This window comes from Podospora bellae-mahoneyi, chromosome 2 (genome assembly GCF_035222275.1).
Source record: "Podospora bellae-mahoneyi strain CBS 112042 chromosome 2, whole genome shotgun sequence".
NCBI lineage: Eukaryota > Fungi > Ascomycota > Sordariomycetes > Sordariales > Podosporaceae > Podospora > Podospora bellae-mahoneyi.
Window position 1 is genome coordinate 1,187,340 of NC_085881.1, and position 12,876 is coordinate 1,200,215.

Below are 12,876 nucleotides of genomic sequence, written 5' to 3' on the forward strand. Positions count from 1 at the left end.
AGTATTATGGGATGGACTTCACTGGTACCACTACATGTTCTGTCCGCGGAATGATCGGCACTATCTCAATTCTTAAATCACATTTTCAGCGGGCAAACAATGACTCTTGAATCAGCCATATCATGTCACATAGCAGAAGATATCAATTATTGGTTCCACCAAGGGTAAGTGTGAGGTCGATTCTGGTTTCAATATCTAACGCCCGTCCGGAGGGACTACTGGGGTTTTATATCCTCTCAGCAGCAGGGTATACTCCGAGAATCCATCGTGATATCCCTCCACATTTCCACCCTTTTCATCGTCATCAAGACGACGCTACGCTTAGTGACCAGCGCGGCGAGACTCAGCGATAACACGGTTCATGTCCTCGACCTTCGCTTTGGCACGGCCGAAAGTACCGAGCTGGGAAGAGTATGTCAGCAACCGAGAACAGCTTGTAAATAGACTATCAGGGTTCCTACCTTCTTCTTGGCGAGCTTACGGGCACGCTTGTCCTTGGAGTTGCGGAGCAATTCAATGATGCGGCGCTCATAGGGAGCGAGACTGTGTTTGCAGTTAGCGACCACCCTTCAAGTCCACCAGCACCATACGAGAAAAAGAACATACCCAGCAACCTCCTTGACAAGGTCACGGACGAAGGCAGTGCGCTTGCTAAGGTGACCCTTGGTGCGGCTAACGCGGGGCTTGGCGACGCGGGCGGTGGTCTTCTGTGTTCAGGGAAAAACGGTATCGATTAGCCAGGTGTCCATCATCCGCTGTTATGCTTCGACATCTCCATGTTCCAGGAGGAAGCAACGCGGAGATCCTCCACGAGGTGAGACAGAAGAGGCTTTATCTTACGTGGCCCTTGTTGAGACCCTGTGAAGCAAAACGTTAGCATGTTGATTTTTGATACTATTTTCGACATCGCGGGAAAATTCGAGATTGTGAACTGCGACAACCACGAGTCTCGAATTGTCCTGCAAATGCGAAACTGATGAGCGCATAGACTTACGGTGGCAATGCCAGAGCGGGGAGTCTCCTTGGTAGCGGCCATTGTGCTGGTTGATGGCGTGAATGTCGTCGTGACGTTGAGCGGAGAGGAAAGTGAAATCGGAGAAGTTTTGGAGTTTTGTGTGGTTGAAGTTTTCAGGGCAAAAGTTCGAGTGGAGTCCAAGAGCTTGGCGGGGACCAGCTGGCAGTCAGCTGAGCGGCTGGTGTCCCACCATCTGTGGCTGCACTTCCCGCAGAGGCTTGGCAATACACAGGGGCCTTCGGAGCTTGTGAACGTCAGCTTCCAATTGGTGATGAGCTTCAATGACAACTTGGTCCCAAAGGCCGCTCCCAACGTGGGGTTTACAACATAGCAACTACGAAATACAGACGACTCCACGCCAAATCTCTTGACGAATTCCCCGATATAATACTGTACATCTTTCAACCGCTCGGACTCAATAGAACGACTCCAAATTTCCATATCAGGCGGAGCCCGGGGATAGGTGGCGTCCACTGTCTGGCGACGTCACTATCAGTACTGCGCATCTTCGTCCACTGCAGCGCAATAGCGAGAGCAGATGCAATAACCCCTTCATACCATGGCTACCGATACTCCAGAGCCTTCGGCGACTCAACTGGCACAAGCACTCGTCGAATTTTCTTTACGCGGCTCTTTTCCAGAAGAAAATGTATCGTCACTGCCTCTCAAGCCCGATGCGCTGGCCGAAGCTATCAAGGCCCTCGCAGATGCCAGAGCTAAGCTCCAAGTATGAGGTTCTCCCACCCAACTGAGCACAATATAGGGATGCTAAGAACGATATCTTTGTGCCCGAGCAGGCAGAAATTCATGCGATCAACGAGGATACCGCCGATGATGTACGAGCATGGCAAACCAATGCGCAATCTGTCCAGGACGACATGATCCGGTCAAAAGCGCTTGCAAACGAAATCATCAAAACTTCTGAAGCACCGGCAGTCTCAGGGAAGGATACCCACGATGCCGAGGCAAAGGCCGAGTTTCTGGTTCGGGAGCTCAACTACAACGCCCAAGTGCAGGAAGCTCTCAAAGGAATTAGAACAGTCAACCGCACACTCGATGAAGTTGAGAAAGCAAGAGATGAGCGGAGGATATTGGATGCGCTACATCTACTCGAACGATCATGGAAGGAACTTGATGCCATACCAGTCAACAAATCCTGTCGGGCAATCAAATTGCTGGATATCAGAGCTTTTGAACTCAAATCTGATGTTCATGAGGTTTTCGACCATGTGTGGAACACGCTTATCAATGTTGATGTTGAGAAGCATACGGTCTCTATGAGCAGCGGCCGGGATGATGAACCTATGAGTCTCTCGGATGCGGTGATAGGTCTGCAAGCCTACAAGGAGGTTGACAGGCGTACGGCTCAGCTCTGGGCCAGCCTTAATGCGGCTGTCCTCGTTCCCAGAATGGATATGGAGAGAGAGACCTTGCCGGGCATTCAAATACAAGATGTAAGTGATCCATTTCCAGGAGATAGATCTTGTCTAACATCAAGCAGAACACTCTGGAAGTAAAAGGTACGACAGATAAATCTGTCGAGTCTTTATTCACCGATCTCGAAAAGGTTTTTAGGTTTCTTGTTGAAAGATTACCCGGTGACTTGGTCGAGACCATTTCCCCCACCCTTCTTCCAGGGGTAATACACCGAGTAACCAGTGTATGGCTTGATTCGGCCGTCCCATCGTCTTTGAACGACATGGCGAGGTTTCAACAAGTCATCGCTCTCGCCAAAAGCTTCTGTGCGACACTACGGAAACTGGGATTCACAAATCTGGGAGATTTACAAGAGTGGACGGAAAGTGCCCCGAGGGTATGGCTCTCCAAGTGCAGGGAAGCCGCATTGGATGCGGTCCGCACAAAGCTGTCGAAAGGCTTTGGTGAACCGACCCGGGTAGAAAAGATCGAGAAGCAGATGGTGTCAAAGTCAGAAGGTCAAAAAATAGCGGCCAATGGGGCCGCAGCTGTTGATGACGATGGAGAAGGATGGGGTGATGCTTGGGGTATTGGGGATGATGAGCCACCAAAAGAAGAGCCAAAAGAGGTGGAGAAGAAGGCAGCTGCCAAACCGGCGGATGACGGCGAGGAGGACGTAGCGGATGCTTGGGGATGGGGAGATGAGGCTGCCGAGGAGGAGCAGCTCATTGAGGAGACACGGAAGAAGACCGAGATGGAAGACGAGGATCCAGCTGATGCTTGGGGCTGGGGTGATGATACTAATAATGACGCGCCTACGGCTACAGCGACAGCTACAAAATCTGAGCCAGAGATCAGGGAACTAGTGTTGAAGGAGACATATAGCATTTCATCGATGCCACAACCTGTCTTGGACCTAATAGCAGCCATTGTGGAAGATGGTGCGGCTCTGACCCAGGACAGGCACGCGAGTAGCCCGGTAGCAGCAGCCGCGGCTGGACTGTTCGGTGTGCCGACTCTTGCGCTGGCGTTATTCAGAGCCATCTCGCCTCACTACTACGCCCCAAAGGAGGGTGGGAATATGTAAGTTTGAACCCCCCTCACTCAGTTTCTGCTATGTTGTTCATCTCTAACCGGCACGAAAAAAAGGTTCCTCTACAATGACGCAACCTGGCTATCGGAAAAACTAGCGGATTTCTCGGCCACCTGGAAAACCCGCCATGATATCAGCACCCGAGCGCAAAACATGCTGAGACTAGACAACGACGTCAAGGCTCTTCAAGGGTTTGCCAACCGCGCCTACACGAACGAGCTCAGTCTCAAAAAGATGATGCTGCGGGATCGGTTGGGGGGTGAGCAAAACCTTTTGCAGCTGGACGACACGGAATCCTACGTTGCGTCGGCGGTCTCGATGGTTAGGTCGATAGCGCTGGAGTGGGAGCCCATCCTGGCGAAATCTGTGTGGCAGCAGGCGGTTGGGTCGATGGTTGACGCGTTGGCGTCGAAGATTGTTTCTGATGTGATGGATCTGCCGTCTATTGGGCAGGAGGAGGCATATAATATCGCGAAGCACATCGCTTCGGTGGAGGAGCTGGATGATTTGTTTTTGCCAAGGAACGGGGAGGTGCCGTTGACGGCGCAGTTTGCGGGGAGCTGGTTGAGGTTGAAGTACTTGAGCGAGGTGCTGCAGAGCAATTTGAGGGATGTGAGGTATTTGTGGATGGAGGGGGAGCTGAGCCTGTATTTTGGGGTGGAGGAGGTGCTGGATTTGATTGGGGCTAGTTTTGAGGAGAATGCGAGGACGAGGGAGGTGGTGAAGGAGATTAGGGGGAATCCGAGGCCTAGGGGGGAGTAGTGGGAGGTTGGAGAGTACGTTGTTCATGCAGCATCGTTGTTGGCAAAGGAAGCTTGCAGCCAACACAGTCCAGACAGTATAGATGTGTAGAATGGCGTTCTTTTTAGCGTTGGTCGATCCGATTCACATGCAAGCCATTGAATACCTACCTGGTTATTTATTGCGGAGGGTGGAGTCTCTGGGTTTTTCGTTGTCCCTGTTTCTCCAGAGGCCAGCCCCTCTTTGATGTGTTCTCCGAGGAGCTCTCTCGCTCACTAGGTTTTTCCAGTTGTCTAGACGTCTCGGGCATAATCTTTCACGATCTTTTTTTGACAGGGGTTGGTGGTGCTCTTTACTAGATAGGTAAGGTGAGGTGAGGTATCTCGATCAAAATGTGCACTTGAACAGTTTTGCATGTTTTTTTTCCTGCAGAGAAGGAATGAAGGAAAGATCCTCCCTTGTTCAGGTTCGCTTCGATGCGACCTCTCTCTCTCTCTCTCTCTCTCTCTCTCTCTCTCTCGCGCGCGCGCGCGCTCTCAATTCTTTTCTTCGGGGTGTGTTTTGGTGTGGAGGTGGTGGTTTTTTTTTTTCGTGAACTGATCCAGAACTTTGGGGTAAGGTACCTAGGTAGGTATGGCTTGGGAGAAGAAGAAATGGTAGGTACCAAATGTCTCAGATACGTGTGTGTGTGTATGTGTGAAAAAAGAAACCTACATGATAAATTATCATGATATCAACAGTGAGGTAACATGCACACTAATTATTGAATCGGTTGAATCGGACCTGGGGATCTGATGATCTGCTGTATCTCTCTCTCCCCCGCCTTTTTGGGAGCTCCCAACAATCGAGGAAAGGTATGCCTGTTGCTTTTTTTTTTTGGTGGATGGGGAGGGGGGCGAGCTGAGTATCAAGATTGGGGAAGGGGTGGTAGGCGGGCAAGCGGGCTAGTATCGTACAGTATGCACAGCTGCTGCTGGAGTGGGATGCAAGAGGGAGAGAAAGCGGAAGTTCGGGAGAGATGGAGTTGGAAATGCCGAGTGAGGTGGGGGGGAGGGGGGGGGGTTGTTTGGTGGTGAGAGAGAGATGTGTGTGTGTCTTTTACTCAGGACATCGGTTGTAAGACAAAAAGACGCAGGAGAAGAGAAAGAAGCTAACTGCTGCATGGACAGGTGCTCATCTGCGTGTCTTTGCGTCTTTAGCGTGGAAAGGCGTCCTTCAAGAGGCAGGATCAGGACGGTGACTGGAGGGGATGTCGAGAGATGTTCACTGTCATGTCGAGTACGTACAGTACTTTGAGTTCCAAACCCATTGTCGTCAGACCAGTTGGGAGGGCCAAGGTTTGGGGTAGATTGTACAGACTGTATGAGTTGCAGCAAGTAGCCGTTGTTCAAGTTGTCAGCTGCTCGCTTTTTTCTTTTTTTTTCTTTTTGCTTTTGAGAGAATTATGAGGAGACAGCAAGACATGGGGTGTGGGCACTGGATGAGGTGTGATGAGAGGAGATTGGAGAGAGAGCGGGTAAGGGGTAGTCAGAAAAAGATCCGTCGGTCGTTTATTCCCTCCCTCCCTCCCTTCCTTCCGCTGTCCGTTTCTTGTCTATGGGTCAACGGGGGACGGATAGGACCCGTTGCCTTCTTTTCTCCGCTACCGCTACCGCATCCGTTCCCGTAACCGTAGCGTACCCACTTCATCCATTGTGCTGGGTCTGTTCTTGCTCTATGGGATTTGGAAACGTGAGATGGGATTCATCTCATGTGCATGTTGGGATCGAGGAGCCTCTTACTGTCGAAGAAAAAGAATTACGAGATCTATGTGAAAAGAAGCAAACAGCTGTGAAGCATCACTTCTCCGGCTAAATCGTGCCGTCTGTTTACCTTGTTGCTCTGAGAGACAATGCGGCCACTTCTGCAGCGTCCTCTAAGACGAGATTGTCCACCTTGATACACGTCCGCCTTGCCCGATCTCCGAATAGCCACACCGACTCACCGACTACTATACACAAGCACAGATCAGCAAGCAATATATTCCAGCTTCACTTTTTCCTGATCCGACAACAGCCAAGGCCATGATCCCAGCTGGCTCTGAAACAAAGTCACCGGCAAACAAAGCAATATTTCACCGCGCTGGCTGGCCCATCCATGTCGAGACAGGAAGCCTTGTGTGACCCGAGAGAATAGAACACCTCCAAGCCTCGGGCCGGCAAGTTGCATCTCGCTGATCGGAACGGCCGGCATTATTCCTTTTTTCTGTTCTTTCGCTCTTCCGTTCAGCCAATCAGCTTCAAAGGATTGTTTCCCCTCAAAAAGGATCACACAACAGATCAAAAGAAGAAATGAGCATATGCAAACCAGGGGAAAGAAAAGGGGCTGGGAGGGGAACCGTCCATTCACAAACGGTGATATACCGACATGATGCATGCGTAGTTTATATACCTACATAACAGCTGAACAAGGAGGGTATGTTGTGGATAAAGATGTTGGTACTGTAAAAGTAGGTTGACGTATATTATATTTTAAACTATGCTTCAAAAGATACTTGATAGGCTTGTATAGATAGTTGGAGGGTCTTGAAAAGATAACCAATAGGCCTTGAAAGATAGTTGAGAGGCTTATTCGACGTGGAGGGGTGAGGGCGAGAGTGAGTGGTTGAAATGACAAGACAGAAGCCTCCATCTGTTCGTCGGTAAGCAGGCTTGGACTGAGGCAACCTGCAAGAATGCAGAGACGCAGAGATGGCATAGTGCGAATAAATGAGCCCACCAGCAGCCATCATCAAAGTTGCTCACCACCGAAAGAAGCAGGTCAAAGATTAGGTATGGTCGGGTATGTCCGTCCTTTCACAGGTAGTACAGCACAGAGTGATAGCTGCCATGCCAAAGTCCACGATACTTGACGCGAGAGAGCCAATACCGAAACAGGAAATCCGTCTCATGTCTATCCTCAGATGCAAAAGCAATTGGGCATTGATGCGAGTTACATACCTGCATGCCCAAGAGAGCAGACTCAAAGAATGATGAATTGCCGCTTGCTGCTGCAAAGTCCCAAAGCCATCAAGGTCCTCACTTTCCAGCGCCTTTGCAGCTGATGACCTCTTGGTGTTACTCATTCCCAGTTTACTTGTGATACCTACCTGAAGCCTGTGCCACCTCTTCCCCAGATTATCTGAGCAACTTATCTATGTGCTTGTACACAGGGTCAATCTCAAGCAGTATGTCCAGCCTGCTGACTTTGGTTGTTTGGAAACATTACCCCTGAGCAGACCCACCATTCCCCCTATCGTCTCCTCGCCTCACTTTTACCACAATGCTTCCAACACGCCTTGTTCAACACCACCCATCCATCCTATGATGTGGGGAAAATATTGAAAGCCACAAGGAGCTTCCCTGCCCATCAATCTAAAAACATCCAAATCTATCAACTCGCTGCAAGTACCCGCTGCTTGATCATACCCCCATCCTTGCTTGTGTGCCCTCCCCAGGCCAGTCAAGCTTCACCCCCCTCCTCATTGACCGCTCCTTTCTTCCTGCAACCCCCGCACAGGAAAAGAGACAAAACGCCTCAAATGTCTCTGTCCCTCCTGTCGACTGTCTTGTCAGTCGCCTGTCGTTGTCAGATACTGAGACTTTGCTCGGCAGGAGAGGGGAAATTATGCGGGTAGCCATATCCCTCATCCAAATGCCATTCTCTCCATCTCCATCCCGGCTATCTTCTTTTTGACCGCTCCAAAATGACGTTTGCTTCGCGGTTAGCTGCTTGCTTCAGAACGCGAAAGCGAGAACCTCGCCGCCTTGGCAAGGGGTCAACCCCGCGACGGCTGGGTGCATTCTTTCATGGCTGCTCGAGGCTATCAAGGTATATCTAAGAACGTCAGAGGCGCCATGTCTTGACCGTCGTATGTCTCATCGGCGGCTGTTGTTAAATCACGTATCACGCTCAGGGAATCTCGGCTAGGTGCTTGCATCTTCGAGACCATCAAGGTCAGGCTCAAGGTCGCAAGCAAATCATTCTGCTTCAATAAGGTAGCCTCATGTGTCGCTGTCTCGTCTTGCTTGGCTGCCAGCACTATCAGTCTATGATGAGCTCAAGGTTCAAGGGTCCAGTGGCCAGTTGCTTGCATGATTCTTCTCAGGTCCGTCATTCTGTGCTGGCTGATTTTGGTTCTAGCCGCATCCGAGTGTCTTGCTTGTCACTTTCTCATGACAAGGTCAGGGTTCATCGAAGATACTCGACAAATACAGACCCCAGACCACACCAAACATTGTTTGAAGCATGATTCCCAGCTCCCAACTAGGCCGGATCATGTCTCTCATGTCGTTGGCATCAACAAGGTTCAGGGTTCTAGACTCAGGGGTACTTGGCCTTTCTCTCTCAAGGTACCGAAACTACTCTCGACAATTGTCGAGACCAGTATACAGACAGCACACATTCGAGGGCATCACAACGACATGTCTCACCTCCTGCCTCGCTGCCCAAACTTGCAACCTGTTGCTACCCTTTACCGACCGAGAGCGACCCGTACCGGCACCATCCGTCCCCTGCCCGTTCTTTCATTATCTCTGGTGTTCTTCACCGCTGGTCTCACACCTAATGTAGCAGTGAAGCTGCCCTTGCCCAGCCCGTGATGATCTTGGAATCGGGATAGAAAGTACCAGGCAGTTTAAGCAGGTATTCAGAACCCGGTCACCTCACCGGTACTTCTCACCTCGTCCCTTCGTTCCCCGTCTTCACCGGTGGTCTCACTTAAACCAAACTTTCCAACGAAACAGGTCTGCAAGTAAGAGTTTTCTGCATCAGACACGCAATTGTCTCTGTTCAGCCTAGCCCAGACCAGTCTACTCGGCAACGGCAATGTTGACTGAAAGTGATCCGAGACCTCGTGTAACCCGGGCACAAATGAGTGCTACCGACGACACATGCCACTCCCTAATTCCCGAAAGCCTACCGACCAACACCGAGGCCTCCTCATGATATCTCCGAGCCTTTGGTTTTGTAATCAGCTAGAATTTGTAACACACAGGTTTGCTATCATCAGTCAGCCATCTGACGACACTCAAACAAAGACGGGGAACATCTCAACACCTCGAGCATTGCATCTATAACAAAATCCGGTGATATTTCCGAGCAAAACTACTCCCGACCTCGGACAATGTTTGGTCCAGACTGTCGGGACGATCTGTCCAACAAAGCAAAGCCAGATGGCAGCAAAGAAGAGCCGGAGTAAGCCCCGAGTTTGACCTCCGACCTCGGTGGCTACCGCTCTAATCATTTCTCGACGAATCACAATCAGGGGCTAGAAAAAGGAAGGAAAAAAAGTGAGGAATGCAAGATGCAGCACCCGGGGCAGGTACCTCGCTGTCGGGAAAGACCATATTGGCAAGACGATAAAACTGGCCAGGCTGGCAGGGGAAGAAAGGCACAGAAAGAAAGAAGGCAACCATTACCTACATTGCTTCCGAAATACAGCCAATCACACAGCCCTCACACAGGGAGCCACGAAAACCATCGTACTTGCAGCGATATTTTCTTTGCTGGTTCCAGCACAGGCAAGTAAAAGTGCAAAAGTGATGCTGTGTATCCCTCATCGTCGTTCCCTCCCTCATACCTACCCGCCCGCTCCATCCATCCCATCCCAAACCTTCCTGATCAGATCAACCAAAATCTCAAAATATCACTCCTGCTTACTATCCCGAGAAGCAGACCAGGCTGCCATCGGGTACGGTCACCACCCCCTTCCCCTTTCCTTCTAGTCTCCCCGAGTAGACTCATGCGGGACCATGCGGTCTACCTGTCGTGTCACCCGGCCACATATGTACAGTTCAAGAAAGGACCGTAGCATATGTGTAGATAGAAGCACGATCCTACATCCAGCCCCCAGTCGCCCAGTGATTCATGACAAGGGAGGAAACTGCGCGAATGCACTTGGCTCCCATGTGCCGTGATACACGACGCCTTATTTCACTTTGTCTGAGGGAAGATCAAAGCAGCAGTCAGTCACTTTTTTTTTTTTTTTTTTTTTTTTTTTTTGCCGTGACGCTGGAAACATGGTGTCGGGTCCAACCTTGGAAAACAGAACCTTGGATTGGAACAGTCGCTTGCGCAAAGTTGATCATACCCAGGACTAACCAAAGCAAGAAAATATGCAACTGTAACCTCCGTCCCATTTCCGGCACTCAAACACAGGTTCTCTGCCTTATGGCCGTCCACCGCTCGCTCGGGCCGGAGCTGCCCAGGGTATCCGGTCTTATCGTTTGCAATTTCCCACCCTGGTTCTTTCTCTTCCCGAACAAGAGCAAGCGCTGAACGCATGAAATACGATAACAAAAAGCATATCACTTACGGGCGATAGCGTAGCATTTCCAGTCTCAATCTTACTGACGTGTCATGCAAGCCTGTCCCAATTCGAATGATGTGGAGCAGCGGTGAAGATACCGTGCAGCTTCAAGCTGCTTCCTACAGGAGCAAGACCGACCTCCGACCCCCGACGACGTGCCAACCAACCAGCGGAATATCCTCCGTGGACTTGGAATCCCTCCGAAAAGAAGAAACACGGCGGCAGTTGACGAAGCCTGCCAGGCGGTGCAGTCGTTCGCAGTCCGCAGTCCGCAGTCCGCGCACGATGATGAGGCATCCATCAGCCCCAACCAGCCATCATCTTCGGAAGCAACCGAGATCATCTCAAGACTTCAATCTCGGGCTCTGTCACGGAGAACAAGAGTGACACGGTATGCCGAGGCCTCTTACAACAACATCAACTGCCTCATTGCTGGCTGGCGTAACCACCTCACCACCACCCACTCCACGTGCCAAAGCCAAATCGGATATCTTTGGCCATCTCTAGTATTCTTCCTTCAGGGGGGTGTTGTACCCGTACTACAGGATACCAACCAACCAACCAACCTAACCCACAGCTGGCCTTCCTGATACAGCTGCACTCCCCCACATTCACCATTATATCCATCAACGCCTACCACCATGCGTGACACTGACTGACACACTTGCTGCCCGCTGATAAGGAAGCTACAGCAACAAAGCTGCAACTGTCACTCGCTACTATACCTACTGCAGAGTTCTCTTTTGACAATAATAAATGCAACGGCGATACAAAACAATGACATTGATACCTCATATTGCCGCTTGTCACACATGATGCTGCTCCTCTACGCAAAGAAACATGGCTGACCAACCTGTCCCCTGCTCATCTCAGCCTCACCCATTTCAAGCATCTATTCTCACCCAACAAGACAAGTTGTAGGGCTGGATAAGCTCACATGACCCTTCCTCACGTTAGCTCACGTTAGTTCTCACGGGGACATCTAAACAACGGCATTACTCCGGCGCATAACTCCGATGGCAGACATGACAGAGACAGCAACGCCTGCTTTGGCAAGCTCGATTTTGCCAGACCGCCTGATGGTTCTGAACTGAAAAGATAGCCTTCTGCATGGGCTTGCTTTGCATCTGATATGTCGGGTTACACAAAGCCCAAAATACTACCTTGAGTGAAGCACAAAAAAAGTCACAAAGGGAAGGGCCGCGAGAGGCGAGAGATCTATGGGGTAAGATAATGAACAGGAGGTGTGACGATGAACACACTGCAAAGTGCAAGAGATGGAAAGATGGGGGGGAGAATGTGAGTTGCATGTTGGTGTCAAATGTCAACATCTCTTCAACAACATAAGGTACACCACACTACAACCTGCAGCCTGACTCATCACCAGGAGTTTGTATATCCCTCTCACCCAGGACACTCTTTCATTAGATGTGGCAGCAAATAACAACACCAGGTATCTCACTGCCTAAGTCAGCTATAACCTCAAAATATGCACTCACGATGCACCCAAGACCTCTCATCTCACAAAGCCCTCATCACCTTCGACACCAAGAGACATGAGGAGACCGGCGAACAACCACGAAGTTTTTACAAAGATCTCAGACCCCTTCTCACTTCTGCATCAAGCCTCCTCCTGTAAAAGCCCCAATCCAGCCATCCGATCGCTGCATCGACCCAATGAGTCTGATTTATACTAACATCTTGTGCCGATGCCGAGGGGGATATCTCCCCATTATTATTCACGAGGGACAACAACAACAACAACAACAACAACAACAACAACAACGGCAACGACAACGGACATCCGACTGCAACTAACTGACCACCCATTACACCAACAAAGTAACTACAAGTAAAGGCTCTCATAAGATGCATCAAACCATAATCCCCCTCCAGTAACAACCGCAGAGAGGAAAGCACGCCACATCTCCGCAGATTTGGTCTTTTTGGACAAAGGTTGAGAAAGGAAATTGTGCAATTTGACAGCTCACATCCCGCAAAACCCCGTGCCGCGCCGAACAACACGCAGAGAGAAAGCCGAGCAAAGCATGTTACCTACTACCGTGTGTGTGTGACCTCCTCCCCCTTTTTTGATCTTTTTTTCTCTTTTCTTTCCCCGAAGACAGAACGGAAGTAGCGTTTTGTGTAAGTTCCTAAATATATGTCCCAAAGAACATCCTGGTAGCTATGTACTCCTGCACAGGACAAGACTACCTATACTGCAGCCTGGCTTTTGTCTGATGCTTTCAAGGTTCCATACAACGGACGGCATACCCCGACTGA

The 12,876-nt window shown here is 50.3% G+C and overlaps 2 protein-coding genes across 2 annotated transcripts; one reads left to right on the forward strand and one right to left on the reverse strand.

The window, feature by feature from the left end:
• Positions 1–131: 131 nt before the first annotated feature.
• rpl36_2 (ribosomal protein L36) lies at positions 132–1,286 on the reverse strand. The gene is made up of 5 exons (XM_062875965.1): positions 995–1,286; positions 841–858; positions 607–707; positions 462–543; positions 132–402 (listed from the first exon to the last, which is right to left on the reverse strand). Exons 1-5 carry the CDS (start codon positions 1,034–1,036, stop codon positions 322–324), a joined length of 324 nt encoding a protein of 107 aa, XP_062734516.1. The 5' UTR covers positions 1,037–1,286; the 3' UTR covers positions 132–321.
• Positions 1,287–4,467, forward strand: YTM1_1 (ribosome biogenesis protein ytm1). Its single transcript, XM_062875966.1, has 4 exons — positions 1,287–1,742; positions 1,813–2,469; positions 2,517–3,514; positions 3,581–4,467. The coding sequence occupies exons 1-4, from the start codon at positions 1,575–1,577 to the stop codon at positions 4,284–4,286; spliced, it is 2,529 nt and encodes an 842-aa protein (XP_062734517.1). The 5' UTR covers positions 1,287–1,574; the 3' UTR covers positions 4,287–4,467.
• The last annotated feature ends 8,409 nt before the right edge of the window (positions 4,468–12,876 follow it).

Coding starts and splice junctions, on each gene's coding strand:
- rpl36_2 (XM_062875965.1), bottom strand. CDS start 1,036: ATGGCCGCTACCAAGGAGACTCCCCGCTCTGGCATTGCCACC. Junction 544..606: donor CTTGTCAAGGAGGTTGCTGG/GTATGTTCTTTT, acceptor CTGCAAACACAG/TCTCGCTCCCTATGAGCGCC. Junction 403..461: donor GTAAGCTCGCCAAGAAGAAG/GTAGGAACCCTG, acceptor TACTCTTCCCAG/CTCGGTACTTTCGGCCGTGC.
- YTM1_1 (XM_062875966.1), top strand. CDS start 1,575: ATGGCTACCGATACTCCAGAGCCTTCGGCGACTCAACTGGCACAAGCA. Junction 1,743..1,812: donor ATGCCAGAGCTAAGCTCCAA/GTATGAGGTTCT, acceptor GTGCCCGAGCAG/GCAGAAATTCATGCGATCAA. Junction 3,515..3,580: donor CCAAAGGAGGGTGGGAATAT/GTAAGTTTGAAC, acceptor CACGAAAAAAAG/GTTCCTCTACAATGACGCAA.